The 16,411-nt window shown below is 35.0% G+C and overlaps 1 protein-coding gene and 1 long non-coding RNA gene across 11 annotated transcripts in view; both read right to left on the bottom strand.

Annotated features, from left to right (window-relative positions):
• The window catches only part of RBM39 (RNA binding motif protein 39), a 28,377-nt gene extending 12,920 nt beyond the window's left edge, over positions 1-15,457 (bottom strand). The window contains exons 1-8 of one of the 10 annotated variants that reach the window (XM_087959487.1): positions 15,154-15,457; positions 14,640-14,767; positions 12,765-12,863; positions 10,814-10,876; positions 9,040-9,089; positions 634-828; positions 333-398; positions 192-245 (exon numbers count right to left, since the gene is read on the bottom strand). In XM_087959487.1, coding sequence (XP_087815613.1) covers positions 192-245; positions 333-398; positions 634-828; positions 9,040-9,089; positions 10,814-10,864 — 416 coding nt within the window. In that variant the 5' untranslated portion in view covers positions 10,865-10,876; positions 12,765-12,863; positions 14,640-14,767; positions 15,154-15,457. Of the gene's footprint in view, positions 1-191; positions 246-332; positions 399-633; positions 829-1,166; positions 1,308-9,035; positions 9,090-10,518; positions 10,592-10,813; positions 10,877-12,764; positions 12,864-14,639; positions 14,768-15,153 lie in introns of those variants that run through there. The other 9 variants (XM_087959488.1, XM_026685190.2, XM_026685192.2 and 6 more) reach the window with 9 other exon arrangements.
• LOC148131136 (uncharacterized) lies at positions 1,170-7,187 on the bottom strand. Its single transcript, XR_015748475.1, has 2 exons — positions 7,051-7,187; positions 1,170-1,360 (listed from the first exon to the last, which is right to left on the bottom strand). It is a non-coding gene; the product is annotated as an uncharacterized LOC148131136 (long non-coding RNA).
• Positions 15,458-16,411: the final 954 nt, after the last annotated feature.

Raw genomic sequence — 16,411 nt, 5'->3', positions numbered from 1 at the left:
ATTAGCTCTACACTCTAAACAGTATGTCTAATTTCTAGCAGTGTCTTTATAAACATAAATCCACATACACTGCAAGGGCAGGCAATCACACAGAACAGAATTTTTAATGAGAAATCAGTGTAGAATGTAAATATGTAGAACATTCAATATATTATGGAAATTTCAACATTAAGCAAGATTCAAATCCCTACCTTACAGGGCTCTTGTCTTTTCTGAAAGGACTTTTGCTCCTAGATCGACGTCTGCTGTAAAAAAAACATGTACAGAATTATGAAGGGAAAAAATATCAATATAAACCATTAAATCCCTCATTAAAGAAAGTAAGACAAAACCTTATTTTCATGCTGTGCGGCAAGCCAATTTTTCCTCTCATGGCACTATTGAACTTGGGACCAGAACTAGGATTAAAGAAAAAAGCAGTGTTATGTACCGCCTTTATCATTCTGTTTGACATTTATCATTAAGAGATATATTCTTATTAGTATCATAACCATTATATTGAATGGTTGTGAAATAAAACTGTCATGCTGAGGAAATTGTATTACAACTGAAGTTTCTAAAATTCTCAAGCTAAAAGTTTTACTATTTATTTACTCTTAAAGAAACCTAAAATAATAATTTCATACAACATACTAGGGACTTCTGTAACGGCCTCTGAATCGACGTTCTCTGCTTCTTGAACGGCTGCGTCTCCGTTCTTTACTTCTACTGCGCTTTCTTTCTCGACTCTTGCTTTTCTTTCTCTCACGTTCACGGCTTCGTTTGCGGTCCTTGCTTCGGCTTCTCTTCCTATCATGACTACGACTTCTGCTCTTGCTTTTTTTCCTCCTGAACAGGACAGATTTTTAAAAATCAGTTATATTTTCAAAGAGGAAAAAAATTAACATTAGGCCATATGATATAAAATTAGGTGACTTGGAAAATATTTGTCAATTTTAAATAAATATTACACAATATTTTAATGAATATAATAGCAATCAATTATACAACTACATGTAAATCTCACAATTAAGAAACATATTTAAGGTTAAAAGCAAAGCCATTTATGTGAAAAACATATTTCAAACCAAGTGAATATATTGCTGCTTTAATCTTTACATTTCTATTTCCTTACTAGAAAGTTTTCTCAGTCACAAAAGAGTTTTAAAAATTACAAATAATTATACCTACCAAGTTCCTTTCTAGGAAATTCAGCTTCATAACTGTATCTGCATTGTTCATTTAATGACAGTGGTTTTTCATTCCACTGCCTGTGTATTGTTAGATATGTTCCAAGTGGCCACTGGAGCCAGTGGCTTGGATCCAAAGGAGCCCTTCCACTAGAGGAAAGCCTCTTCCACACAGAAGGGCTGTTTCCAACCTAGCAGAAGAGCATTACGTGAGAAATGTGAACCAAAATTGAGGTAAGTTATTTGATTTATATAAATTACTTTAGATCTTCTTATACCCACAAATTCATTCAATAGCTTAGTGTCCTCACATTAGAAATACCTTCCCATATATTTTGCTTTAATGGACTGGGAAATGTTTTCCATGAAGAGTTAATCAACCACCACTAATGTTTCCTTGACTCATAATTATCTAGATCAAAATCAGGTTTTTTTTAACTCCTACTGTTAAGTATGTGTTATATAAAATGCATCATTTTACTAACAAATATTGGTTAGATTACCTCCAAATACTGCTAAATTTAACTTTATGAATACAAACTTCAATATGAATGCAGAGTGTATGTTTTATAAACGCCTCAATGGAGATGACAGAGAGATACCAGTGGAATAGCTTGTCTTCAGAAGTTGTGGCTGCTCCATCCCTAGAGACTTTTAAGAAGAGATTGGACAGCCACTTGGCTGGAATGATATAAGGCAGGGTGTCAAACTCAAGGCCTGTGGACCGGATCCAGCCTGCATCGCTTCAACCAGGTCTACCCGCGTCACTTTGACCCGGGCTACCCAGTGTAAAGAGGAAATGTGCCAGCAGTTAGAGAAGTGATGTCAAGCTGGCCCCACCCATCCAATTGGCCACGCTCAGTGAGTGGCATCATGCTCCCAGCAAACACAAAAATACATTTCCAACATATACAGTAGGCAAGATTAAAAAAATAACCAACAGTTAATACAACCGTGATACATGCTCAACCACATAGCTGAGATTTAAGGCTCAATAACAAAGCCGGTTTTCAAGGTTTTATGAAAATTCAGCAAAATCACAGCAAGTCTAACCTCTGGGGCTAGAGTTGGCAATTAATTTTTCCCAAGGGTCCACATAAGAAATTTGGACTGTGGGTATAAATGTGGGTATAAAGAGAACCTCTCTTTTCATATCATTAGTATAATAGTTGTATTGTATTTAATTTATATTTTCCCTTCAACAACCATAATTTTCATAACTATCCTAGTGTCAATATTCTGTTCCTTAATGCTGCAAACTATCAGTATTTTTTTAAAGACTGATTTTGCACCACTTTTTGTTACTGTGATCATAACAAAATGCTAGATATATCTAAAGTATGTTATCAAAATCTTATCTATTCATAATAGGAGACTGAGATCACAACCAGCGAACTTTTTGAATTGGGAGTATGATAGTTCAAATTCCACGACTGAATCTGACTGAAAATGCTATACAATTATTTAGTGTTTTCTAGCATCTATATGGTTAAATTATTTTACAAATTATTAATTTGCTGATTGACATTTTAGTTAATTGTTAAAGCCTTCATGATGGAAATTGGAATAAAGTCCAGCAAATAGGATTCTGATAATGTTGGATATATACCTATGTTTCTTTCAGCAGTCATAAGCCATTTGTCTTTTGGAAATTAATCTGTAATATCTGCTGAAAAAAATCATAATGCTCTATTGAACCATTTATATAGACAGGCAAAAACAACTATGGAGGTGGTAATATAGATCAGTACAGTACTCTGTCCTTTTTTATATTTTGGTTTAGTATAGCTAAGACAACAAAATATTAGGCGGCAAGTTATTCTCCATTATGCATAAGGCTTCCACTTTTAGAAAAAAAATAGACATGCTAAAAGTTGTCTCTCTCTCTCTGTGTATATGTGTATGTATGTGTGTGTATACACACACATCTATCAAAATAGATATATGAAAGTTAAAAGATGGATCTGAATATTGATTTTGCTTCTCTATTATTTGGCATGGGACTATACTTTAAAAAACATTAATCCTTGGAATGTTGGCTTTCAACAAAAAAGTTGTATTTAAGACCATTTGATGTGCTATTCATATTAAAAACTATTGTACTGGAAATGGTTTCTTATCTGTGTGAAGGCTTAAAGATATTACTAAAAGTTATTTAATGTGACTTTTTGGGGGGGTCCCCCCCTAAATGTGTACAATTGTAAATTTACTTCCATGAAAGCATTTCTTCAAATGAATGCATTTCTTATTAGAAGATCTGGCTGGCCCCTTAATTTAAATTGAAATAAAATTTTGAAGAAACACACACACACACACACAAAAGAAATTTGGACTATTGTGGAGGGCCAAATCAATAGGCTGAACTTAATTCCGCTACCGGCGCCCACGTTGATAGAGGACGACACGCAGAGCCTTGCCTCACCCTTGGCTGCTGCTCTTCTGCCATAGACGCAGAGAAGTTGTTTCTCTCACCAGCTGACTAAAGGAACGCATTTGGCTTCTTTTCCTGCCCTCTGTGGCATGTCTGCTTACATTTTATTTTCTAACTTCCAACTGGTGCAACTGGACAGGGGCAGCGAAAGGGCTGGTTGTGGCCCGAAGGCCATAAAATGTCCAGATCTGCTCTGGGGGAATAGCATCCTTTTCCTGTGAGAGCTATTAGAAGAGTAAATACAACAGGAAACAGCCACTCCCACAAGTAACCCAAAACCAAGACCCACTCCATCTTCCTTAGTCTGAGGTAAAGTCTGTATTTCCCCATCCAAATGAAATATGGTTTGACCAAATAAACAATGTGTTCTGTTCGAGGTCAAACAATATAGAACAAAAGTGCAAACAAAAAATAGCACTTCATCTTATTTTAGTGCTTTAAAACAGGGGTTCCCAACTTCCAGTCCATGGATCAGCACCAATCCGTGGTATGCCAGAAACCTGTCCATGCAAACAAGGAAAGCCCTATCCGTGGGATGCGGGCAGCACATGAAACGATGCCCTCCTCTGGTCCGTGGAAAAACCTCTCTCAATGGAACCAGTCCCTGGTGCCCAAAAAATTGAGAACTGCTGCTTTAAAATGTTAATACAGGTAGTCCTTGACTTACAACAGTTCATTTAGTGATTGTTCAAAGTTACAATGGCCCTGAAAAAAATGACTTCTGACTTTTTTCACACTTATGACCATTGCAGCATCCCCACGGTCACCTGTTCAAAATTTGGCTGCTTGGCAACTGGTTCATATTTATGATAGTTGTGTCATATTTTGTAACTTTCTGACCAGCAGAGTCAGAAAGTGCAGTTAAGAAAAGACAGATTAAATTAACCGTGTTACTAACTTAACAACCACAATGATTCACTTAACTCTGGATAAAAAAAACGTAAAATGGGGCAAAACTCACTTAATTGTCTCACTTAGCAACATAAATTTTAGGCTCAATAGTGGTCTGAAGTCAAAGACTACCTGTACTAAATTTTTAAACAGTAGTTTAAGTCAATTATTGACTTATGCTATACATAATCTAATGTGCTAAACATTTCGTAAGATTTATTACATCTATTCAACCCCATGAAAAAGCTTCTACATTAAGACACAGAGAACCCAAATCCCATGCTGTGGTCCTAAAGCTCCCTGTGACTGATTAAAACTGCTTGTAATAGCAGTGTTTTTTAACATTTGTGAAACATATGTATCATAATTTAAAACCTAAAAACCATGAAAACACTGTAGAAGATCCTCAATGACTACATATTGTGATGGCTCATAGCTACTCTGTGTGGTCCACAACCCTTTTCAAAAATGATATATAGTTCCAAACTTTGGGGATTATTTTATTTGGAATTTTGAGACATATAAGCACTCTCATACTACAGTTGCCATGGAAGGTGTATTCAATCACAAACCCATATATTAAATGACTATAAAGCAACAACTTGTATTAATCTATTACTTTATGTGGTCTTTGCAGGGCCCATAAGCTCTCTAAGAACTGTAGGTAAACCTTGACTTACAACCAGTCAGTACTGGGACTTCCATCACTAATGCAATCATTAAATGCATTGTGCCCAGTTTTACTTGTTGCCATTTCATCCCATAATGCAGGGAAAGCATTCTTATACTACAATACTGGTTTTATAGAAGGTGGCTCAATCATCCATCTCCCTTTGACACTGCCATTTTACAAGAAAAAACTACTTCTTTAATTTTGTAGTTAGTACAAAGGCAATCAGAGCTATTTTTTTTCAATAGAAAGCCTTGATCCAAATACATGCATTTGACTTCCAGCAAGTTAAATAATTAATCATAATGGAGATGCCAAGCAAAGCTAATATTCTGCCAGATGGCAAAAAAAAAAAAATCTTTAAGTTACGTAGACTGCAGTGTCACCAATTTTGAACTATATATTCTCTACCAAAGGTTCTGGTTCTTTTATACAATTTATAACATGTACATTCATTGCTTAAACAGAAGGTTTCTATAGTATTTTTTTTCTAATGAGGTGGAATTTAAACCACAATGATACAAACAAGGTTGCAATTTATCTTTTTCATATTGATCCTAAGAAAACTTAAGCTTATTAAAACTCATAATCACATGAAAGGAGATATATTGGTAAAAGGTTACCAAAAAAATGTCCCTAGTCTTTTGAGGCCAATGAGTGTTCAGAGAGAGCTGCTAGAATGGGTGTGACTTGTCACAAACCACCACCTTTATCAGGAAATCAAAGTGTGTGTTGCTTCCTACCATTCTCTCTAGTTCTTTGCAGATATTACCAATTCTAATATTTTTTTCTCTTTTTTGGGTAGGTAGCCGCATTGATTGCAGCTATAAATTCCTTTTTATTTCTAGGAAACATGTGCAGATTACTTAGTATTCAAGGTCAGCTTGGAAATAAAAAAGTTTTTGGAGGCTGGTGCTTTATAGCATGCCAGTTTCCTTCCTCACTCCATTTTTTAGGAGTAATTTCACACATTCTGGCAACACTTGTCTTGAATTTAGTTTCACAATTTAAAAACAACACTACTTTAATTATTTCCTACAATATAGGTATTTTTAAAGATCTAATTGAATCATGTACAGGAACAGTATTTATCAAAAAGAGATATTGCAAAATACAAAAATATTAAAGAACAGAGAATAATTTAGTAAATACACCTTCAAAGCCTATGAATGCATATTATGTAAGTAAATGTAAATATGTGTTCTGTCTTATCACAGTAAAAGCAACTTACCAGACAATTCAACATAAAACATTTAAGACAAAATTTCCTTTAAAGAGGATTTAAAATATGGGGAAGAAAGCGAAATAAAGTTTTATTGACCACTTTACAGATTGGAAATATACTACAGAACTGCTAGAACTGGAACTGATATTGTTTATCCCTTAAATGGAAAACTAATGGGAGTGCCTGAGAAAATACAACTAAAACAATTATTTTACTTAATTGATTTTCAAAAATCGAAAGAAAAAAAGCCCTTATGTTTATATAGTATATCAAACATGACAGGGTTAAATATGCTAAGACTTTTTAACATCAAAGGCACAGAACAAAAGGCCTTAAGCAAGCAAACACATTATAAAACTATCTTTAAACTATTGTAATTTAATAGCGTAAGATAACATTTTGAAGGTAACATTTAACTTCAGTTCAGTACAGTTATGATCTAATTATACAATTAATGGGAGAGATTATCAATAGTTTCTGTTAATTTAATGGCCTACTTTTGATTTTTCCAAAGGAAAAGAAAAAACTTTCCTCCACTCAAAATAAACAGTTGCATAACATCTTCCTGCCAAGGTAATATTTAATAAACAAAGGAATTTTAACTAGTCAATGCTAGTTTACCAAGCTAGTATAAAAACTGCAGGGAAATACAATTAGTCCTCACCTTACAATCATTTATTTAATGACCAAAGTTGCAACCGCAATGAAAAAAGTGACTTATGACCGTTTTCCACACGACTATTGTAGCATCCCCATGGTCATGTGATCAAAATCTGGATGCTTGGCAACTAGTTCATAATTATGAAGGTTGCAGTATCCCAGGGACATGTGATCCACCTTTTGCAACTTTGTGACAACTAGAAGTCAATGGGAAAGACAAATACACTTAACTGTGGCAAGTAAGGTCGTAAAATGGGGCAAAACACACTTAAAACTGTCTTGCTTAGCAACAGATAATTTGGGCTCAATTGTGGTCTTAAATTGAGGACTACCTGTACAAACCAATTATGGTTTAGACCAATGTTTCTCAACCCTACCAATTTCTTCTGACTGGGGAATTCTAAGAGTTGGAGTCCAAGCTTGCCAATCACTCATTTTGACAGAGGAAAATATATACCCAAATCTCCACACGTTCCCCCATTTCAAATAAAGTTATGTTATAGGAGAAGGAAATGCTACCATCCATTAGGTAACACGGTAAAATTAAATATTGGCTGCTGTTCACATTTAGGCAATTTCACATGACAAGGTCAAATCAGAGTCCTTTATTAATTACTCTTCAAGTGTAATTCAAGCAACGTGCTTTTATTATATTGTACATAAAATTGCAATATAAAAGGAATAAAATCAAACAATTACAGAGATCAAAGTCTGCAAATGCATTGCCAAATCTGTTTTATAATTTATCACTGTTAATCGTATTTTAAGAATAAACTTAATTCAAAGTATGAGGTGTATGAACGGAGGAACTTTGGATCAGATTTGTATAATCTACAAATGTGGTGCAATAGTACTTAGATTTTTAGCCTCTACAAAAGGCAGTATTTCTCCATTATTATAACTACTTTTTCTCTGCCACAAAGCTACTTATCTTTCTGAACTGGGTCCTTGACTTTCCCAGTGTACAGGATGAGTAAATAGAGATGCATTAGCAACTTGAATTTAACAGCTAAGCTCCAAATTAAAAAAAATATCTAACAAATAAAAAGCTGTAATGAAGATAGGCAAGCTACTGGGATTTGAGTTAATACCTTCTGTAATAACACCGACATTATGAAATAAGTAATGCCCTGTTTAAACTAGTTTGTGTGTATTATTTCTCAAAGTGAAGCTAAACTAGCCTACACTGGGAATAAACCCATTCCATGATATTTTGAAGAGTAAGAAACTCTATTATATTCTGAACTTCTACATTAGAACAGTTTACTTTAGCTGGAGATTCATCTACAAAAATTTAGTAAACTGCTTCCCTTCATCTTTAAAGCACAGAAATATGTTTTTTTTAAATAAAGCAACATTTATTCCAATATGGTTATATGGCCTGGAAGAAAGATATACAATTGAAGGAGCCTACAAAAAGAGAATGGGTGTTAGTTAAACTCTCTACTATGAAAGTCAGAAGACTATCATAATTTCAAGTTAAGAGTTATTAATATAATCCCATTACATCAAAAAGCAATAAAATTATTACTGTAATAGTTGTTTTCTAAACAGATACTCAGTTGGTGAATTTCATATGCAAGCGCAAAATGTGAATTTTGACTTTTTCAGACAATGTTCATATCGTTTACATAATTTTGTAATCATTTAAATTATGTAAAATGTACATATAAATATGTTTGAGTTGAAGAGACAATCCTCCCCCTTCAATTAGCTTAATGAAATTAAGTTTATGTTATATTGTAAATGTTTTCTATCCTGAAAAGATGGCCTTTTGTTTTGGAGAGAAAGGGAGACAAATGCTGGGAAGTATGTGAAAATGAAAATATTCAAATGTATACAAAACCCCTTGCTACTTTTTTCCTACTATCTTAACCTGAAAAGTGAATTACAAAAACTGAAGAAGGGAGGTTAGATACCCAAAGTTATCAATCAAAAATGAGAATGCTTTATTAAGCAAAAGTACATATTTAAAGAGCCAGCAAATACTTACTTCTTAGTTCGCTCTTCATGTCCATTGGCACTGCTCAATTTGTTCTCATCCTAAGCAGGGTTGATAGAAGAACATCATGAGGACGAAGTGGAAACATTTCAAGTGGTCAAAAGGGTAATGGGGACAGGGATAAGAAAATACAAAACAAAAATTTAATACTAAACTTTATATTCAATATGGAATGCTACTAATTAAGGTAGACTTTTTAACCACTTTGCTGCTTACATTTAAGTCATACAACTATGAATAGAAAATTACTATTTAAAAATTATTTAAATTGTACAAACTTTCTTACAATGAAATAAAGTCATCCTGCAGTTTCCAGCACTGAAGTGGTTAAATGATAAAATATAAACAAGAAATATCAAGTTTAAAAGCACATTCATATGCTATAATCCCTTTTGACCAATACCAAGGCTATATTTCTGCCTAAGCCCCAAGTGACCAAGCTAGCAGCCAGCCACTATCGATTTCCTGTGACCGATGCCATTCCTGAGATCTTCGCCCATTTTCGTTGGAGGGTTGGGACTGTAAGAGCTTGATGCCACCTCTGTCACACATCTCGCCCTGAAGCAAACAGGGATTCACACTGCTTTAGTAATGTCGACTCCCAAGTCATTCATCAAAAATCCAACCAGTCCAGCCTAAATATTTCCTATTTCCAAACCTGTTTACATGGAAAATATCCATGTTAAACTAGCATACAATATACTTAACATTACAATTTATATTCATTTCAACATTTTATGTAAGTACTAATTACATAATACTAAAACATGAACATTAAAAAGGTTACAACACTTTTCCAAATCTCATACCGAAGAGCTGCACTAAATATACTCCAAAATCAACTAACAGTTACTGTTGTTTATTGTAGTTATCACACCAGTTACACCATGAGTTCAACTGCACATTAAGTTTTAAATGTATATATTTATAAATTTGTGAAGCCAGTGCTACTGCATGCATAATTTCATAGTTTTATGAAGATCTGGTGAAATCTATACATACTTGCTCCCTATTTAGTTCTGAAGCTAGGTACTCAGTACTCAGAAGCGCAGAAAAGGTAAATTAAAGATTTCTAAGAAATTACTAGATAAAAAAGTACTGTCACAATGAACGTAGTTCAAAATATCTTTCATGTCTACTATGATGTGAACTATTCAGGGATCCAAGAATTTTGGAAACAACTTTCACATAACACTTTGATTACTGTCTGGTGTTGCTAAAAGATTAATAACCCATCCTTTAAATAATAAAAAAGCCGTAACTCCTCCTGCATTAACAAGCAGACTAAGGATTTGCTTGTCATGAACTTAGGGGAAATGTTATTCTTGGAACCCTGCTGTTTGCCCAAACCATTGCATTCACCTTCTTGGTCTACCAAAATTGAGGTGGTAGTTTTTAGGAGTGTTTTTGTTCGTTTGTTCGTTTTACCTAGGGGGACCACGGTACAGCGATACGTCACTCAATTACTACCTTATGATTGACAGTTCACACTGGAATCAAAGGTGAATTCATGGGAGTAGAGGTGAGATATCGTTAGGCAAGTCTACAAAGAGAGATAGATGGGCATTTATTCATCACGCTGAAGTGAAACTACTGCACAATATAATTACATTAACAGCATTTAGTTACTGGTAAGATACACGTAATGCATGTCCAATAAGATAAATCATGAGGGCTCCAGGGATGTTAATTTATAGTTCAGCAGTAGTTTCATGAATAATGCTAAATGAATATTGCTAAAAAACTTGTTACCATATCTTCTCACCTTCTTAAAGGGAGCTTCAAGCATTGCTTCAATATCAATATCATCAGCCATTTTTCAGGACACCTAGAAAAAAAATAACAAGATCCTTTAGGCAAGAATCTAATTTTGTATTTGTGATCAATTTAAGATTTAGTGGTACCACATTTCCAAAGGATGTTGCTCTAGAACAGGGGTCTTCAAACTTGCCAAGTTTAAGACTTGTGGCCTTCAACTCCCAGAATTCCTCCTTCAGTCATGTTACCTCAGGAATTCTGGGAGTTGAAGTCCACAAGTCTTAAACTTGCCAAGTTTGAAGACCCTTGCTCTAGAAATATGCACTAAGTACAGCTAAACTGAACTTATCCATGTATTTAGTACTTTTCTCTCAAAGAATGAGTCAGTTCTTATTTTAGAAAGTACCTCATATATACTCTACACAACTTTTTAAAATGAAATGAATTTGATTTTAAGGAGCCACAAGATTAGGGAAAAAAATCAAAAAGTAGATTAAGAAAATAAATTGTTTATTCAATGTGATTACCAATTTATTAAAAAAACAACAAATTATCTTAGTCCACTGTTGAATTTCTCAATGCAGATTTCACAAAATTGCTACATATAGCTCATATTGCAACTGTGGTATAGAGTCAGCTTCTTTGTTCCATACCAAACCTAAATTTTAATCATGGGCAAGCAATGCAAAGGATACAGATCCTAAACAGCCTGTAGAAATCCTGTATTGAAAGTAGATGATTTTTAAAGTATGATAAAGTATGATAAACCACTAAAATTTGTGAAACTGTGCTCTTGGTGGTGGTACATGTTTTCTAAGTAAACAAAATGTTCATTATCACTTTTGGTGAAGTCTAAATGATTCCTTACTTGAAGAATCTATTCATATAAAATAGTTCCTTGAAATTTATTTCAAATGTAACTCGTGTGGTGCTATTGCCTTACCTCCAAGATGTGGGAGAAACATCCCTATGGTGGAAAAAAAAGCTCATTAGAGCTTCAGATTGGAAGTTCCTCATGAATTTGATGATTTCCTAATTCCCCGAAATCTGCCATGAATCATTGACTCCTTGGGTCAAAAATTCGAAACAGATTAGTCAAGCTATCTTAATAACCACTTGTATGGAATTAGTATAGATTCTCAAATGCAAACTTGTAATATAAGCTTCCAAATGTCATAACAATTATGACCAAATACTTCAGTGAAATAGAAAAGCTTACAAGTGGCAATTACTGTATATATGAAAGAAGAAATTTCCAAGTATGGAAATTGAAATACAGATGTGCATATTATCTTGCTTTTTACTACTACATTTTGAGAAAAATAGTGTAAAGACAGAATATGTGATGAAATGCATGCTCATTATTGAATTCAGGAAATATGAAAAGGAGATCTGCCTTCCGTTACAGCTACAATTATATTTCTATTCAGATCTCCTATATAATGTGCCATTTCAAACCCTTGTAACATCTGTTAACAATTTGTAACAATTGCTGTAACATTTTTCACCTTTTTTCAAAAACTAAAAATGCATATGACACATATATCAAAATTATTATATAAAATCTGCAGTGTTGTGGAGTTATTTGGATCCAAAGTGAGCGACACAATTGAAGAAATGTGGGAACATGAAATGTATTCATTGGCATCTACCAGAAAAAAACATGTTTCAGTAAACAAATATTATTTTACTTGGACTGTATGGCTATTGTGAGGCCCATAAAAAGGCACAAACCCCATATAAAAGTACAGCAAGCCTTCTTACAGTTGAAGATTCATATCTACTTTGGACCCAAATAGCTGCATATTGCTATTAATTTGCCATTTAAGAGTCCAGAGAATTTCTCAGGAAAACTTTCAATAAATGTAGAATCCAATGCAATGAAAAAAATATTAAAGCTGTCTCATACGATCACCTACTGTGCTCATACATTATCTATCTTTGAAACAAATATCTACCAGAAGATATAACTGCTACTGCTATGTAGAAAGCAGTATCTTCAAAAATCCTGTATTTAAGTATCATCATCCAGAATGTCCCATTAAACATTCACAGCCCTATAGGAAGAAAAAAGAAGTAATACTATGTAGAAAACATTTCTAAGCGTCATAGAAATAAAATTAGGGATACTTTTAAATTATGTCCAGCAATTGATTAAATCTGTAGCAAATAATTTCACACTGGTATACTTGATAGTAAGAATATGACTACACAAATCAGTAAATTGCAACACAACTTAAGAATCCAAAGGTCATAAATCTGTTGGAAAGCTAGCAACTAAATCTAACAAATACCCCAGGCGCTTGGTATTTGGGTGAAAATATAACTATTTGCAGAAAAATGCTGCTTAGGTTTTAATATTTGTACACGTAGCAAATTGTGATCTTCTCACGCTACATTTTAGGTTGAAATAAAGTACACTTGCACTTTTTCAGCACTGTCCTAAGTAATATGGTGAATAGACAGTATGGGATAGAAGAATGTGACTTTAAACAAATTGTGACACCAGACAATTTAGCAAACTCACATTAAGGGAAACCTATCCTCAAACAAAAACAGCATTGGAATATCTGCAATTTTATATATGGAAAGAACAGAACTGAACTTACTAAACCCCCCCCCCACACACACACAAAGTATGCTCTAAAGATTTGTTCTATTTCTCTTTGACCATATAAAAGTTCCATAAGGTAATCTAACAGACATCATGAAGGCCCCATTGCCAAGAAGCAAAACTGGTCAGATCAGTATATCTTTAATAGATGGAAAATAAATATATGTGCTCTGTGTGTCTGTAACATATGTCATAATTTATATTTTAACCTAGCAACATTTTAAGCAAATACTATCAGAGTTATGACTTCCTTGTTAAGAAACTAAATCTATATATTTTAATATTCCTGTTTACTTGGATAATTTTAATTATATAGCCTCGGATATTTTAATTGATCTGTTTGGACTAGATCATTTTTTTAATTTTCAAAAACAGATAAAGTATTCAATTTATAATAGTTGCATTCTAAACTTACACATTCTATTAAAATTATTTATAACCCAATCTGGGGAAAAAGACATACTATTCTCTACAAGCATATTATTTAATGCTGTCTTATACTACTTATAATACTGCTAGATTTTCTCCTATGCTGTTTTTATTATACCGAAAGCCAGCATTTTTAACTATCCCTTCCTTCCTGTATTTCCATGAATAACTGATATTTCTCTTAAATGCTTGAGAAGTTTTAAAATTTATCTTTGAACTCCAATATAGGGCAGTATTTATGCATAATGTAATGTAGTACTGTAGGCCTATTTTAACATTTCTAAAAATTGTAATTTTAGTGTAGAATCCAAATAATTAATTAAAACCATCTAGATAATGCATTTTCAGAAGCAATATCTAGTTCAACAGATCATAATCCACCATAAGATTTAGCACAGTAATCTACAATTCACACAAGCAAATTCAGGTATAATTCTCTAAAGAGACCTTGCCCGTATATAAACTTTTGTGCATTTAAAACTGGTTTGTGATTTAGCATGCCTGGGTTAACTACAATTTTTAAGCAAGATGGGTTTGTTTTTTTTACTAAAAACGGTCTTGTTACATGAGTGAAACATTTTCAAATTGTCAAAAAGCAAAAAATGCATGCATTTACTTATTTAAAAACATCTACAAGGAACTACACATTTTGGGGGAAACAAACCACGTGTACGGATTTAACCTCTGCAGATATATACCGTAGAAAGTTCGTTTTGCCCTCCCACCTGAACATCTTCGGCCCCATAACTATTCCCCCCCCCCAAAAAAAATACCACAGTAGTAAACAAACTTTCTACTCTCCTTCCAGTAGTTATTACGATGGCTCTTTACTAAGCGCCCTTATTCTCTCGGGTCATCATTTCGTTAATACACAACAGCACACACTGCGAAGTTTTAAGGCCCTTCCCGCGAGAATATCTAAAGCAATAAAGAAATAGTTAGGAATCTTGTGGCGAAATATATCCCGATCATAATCATGAGACTCAGGAAAAGCTCTATTCCACGAAACCTTCCGCGCGAAAATAAAAACAATTTCCAAAACTAAACCACACCATCCGACTTCCCTCGTTTTCTCCCGCCACCCCCGGGCACCACATAGAGAGGCCTGTACACCCCCCACCCCCTCACAGGAGCTGGGACTTCCAGTCCGGCAGACCAGACCAGAATTAAATCAAAGACAAAAAGAAATGGGCCCGCGACCGAGAAGGCCTAACGCAGACACCTTTTAGCCTTGTAGAACCCGCGCTGCCGTTTCCCCCGAATAGTTCATAAAAGAGAGCCGTCAAAAATATGGAAGCTATTACCTGCGCTGCCGGCCTCTCGCTCTGGCTCAGGTGTTTATGAGGCGGAGGGATACTGCCACGGACGTCGTTTGCTTGCTCTGGCTCCGGATACGCGTAAGGAGAGGGGCGCTGGCCCTTAAGCGAAAAAATTATCTCAGCAACAGCAGCAGGCAAAAAAGCTAGACTAAGAACGACCTCGAAAAATCAGTACGAGCAAAGCCAAGGAAGCTTCGTAACAAAAACACACGGACTCCACTTAAGCAAAGGCGACTGCTCCCTGAAATGGCGCCCACCGCGTCCTGATGCTTGTAGGAGGATCTGTGTTGCCGCTATGGGGATGCCCAGACCTTGCTGCACGGGCTCTCGCGAGATTTCCATGCAAATCGATGGTGCGTACTACGAAATTCTCGCGAAGAATGCGTATCTCGCGAGGAAGGTGTTCGAAGAAAACAATTCAACAACTCGCAGGAGCGGTACGTCGTTTATCAAACCTCATCCAAAAGCGAGCTCTCTCCCATGGAGTGGTCAAGACTCTCGCGAGAAGTTGTGCAATTCTCCGCGTCATAAAAGAAGGGAAAAAAATCTACGTAGGAGATGGAATGGCTTGACTTTATGGGGTGCAAGTTTAAAAAAAAAACGATTTAAAAGGTTATATGTATTTTTAAAATTGTACGTTCTGGGTTTGGTAGACTTGATTTTCAACGGTTTATTATTTAGAGAATAATGTGATTGTAAATAATGTAAATACATTGCAAATTCTAAATAAGTAATTGCTCAGTGAGGCAGATAACATAATCAGAGTTGGAAGGGACCTTGTAGGTCATCTAGTCCAACCCCCGCCCAAGCGGGAGACCCTGCCTACATCATTTCTGATAAATGGCAGTCCAATCTATTCTTGAAAGTCTCAAGTGATGGCGCTCCCACAACTTCTGAGGGAAAGCTGTTTCCATCCATTATTCCTTGTCTGGCCTACAGGCGCTTTAGAAAATAGCTTGACCCCTTCCTCTCTGTGGCAGCCCCTCAAATATTGGAAGACTGCTATCCTGTCTCCCCTGGTCCTTCTCTTTACTAGACTAGCCAAGCCCAGTTCCTGTAACCGTTCTTCATATGTTTTAGTCTCCAGTCTCCTAATCATCCTGGTTGCTCTTCTCTGTACTTTTTCTAAAGTCTCAACATCTTTTTTGTAATGTAAACAGAACTGGATGCAGTACTATAGGTATAGTCTTACTAAGGCTTTATGGGATGGTATTAGTACCTCCCTTGATCTTGATTGTATCCT

The sequence above is a fragment of the Notechis scutatus genome, chromosome 3, assembly GCF_049901735.1.
Source record: "Notechis scutatus isolate UNSWTSFEM ecotype Mainland chromosome 3, rNotScu1.2, whole genome shotgun sequence".
NCBI classification, from domain to species: domain Eukaryota; kingdom Metazoa; phylum Chordata; class Lepidosauria; order Squamata; family Elapidae; genus Notechis; species Notechis scutatus.
Note: the sequence above shows the minus strand (reverse complement) of the source record. Positions and strands in the feature narration are given on the sequence as shown.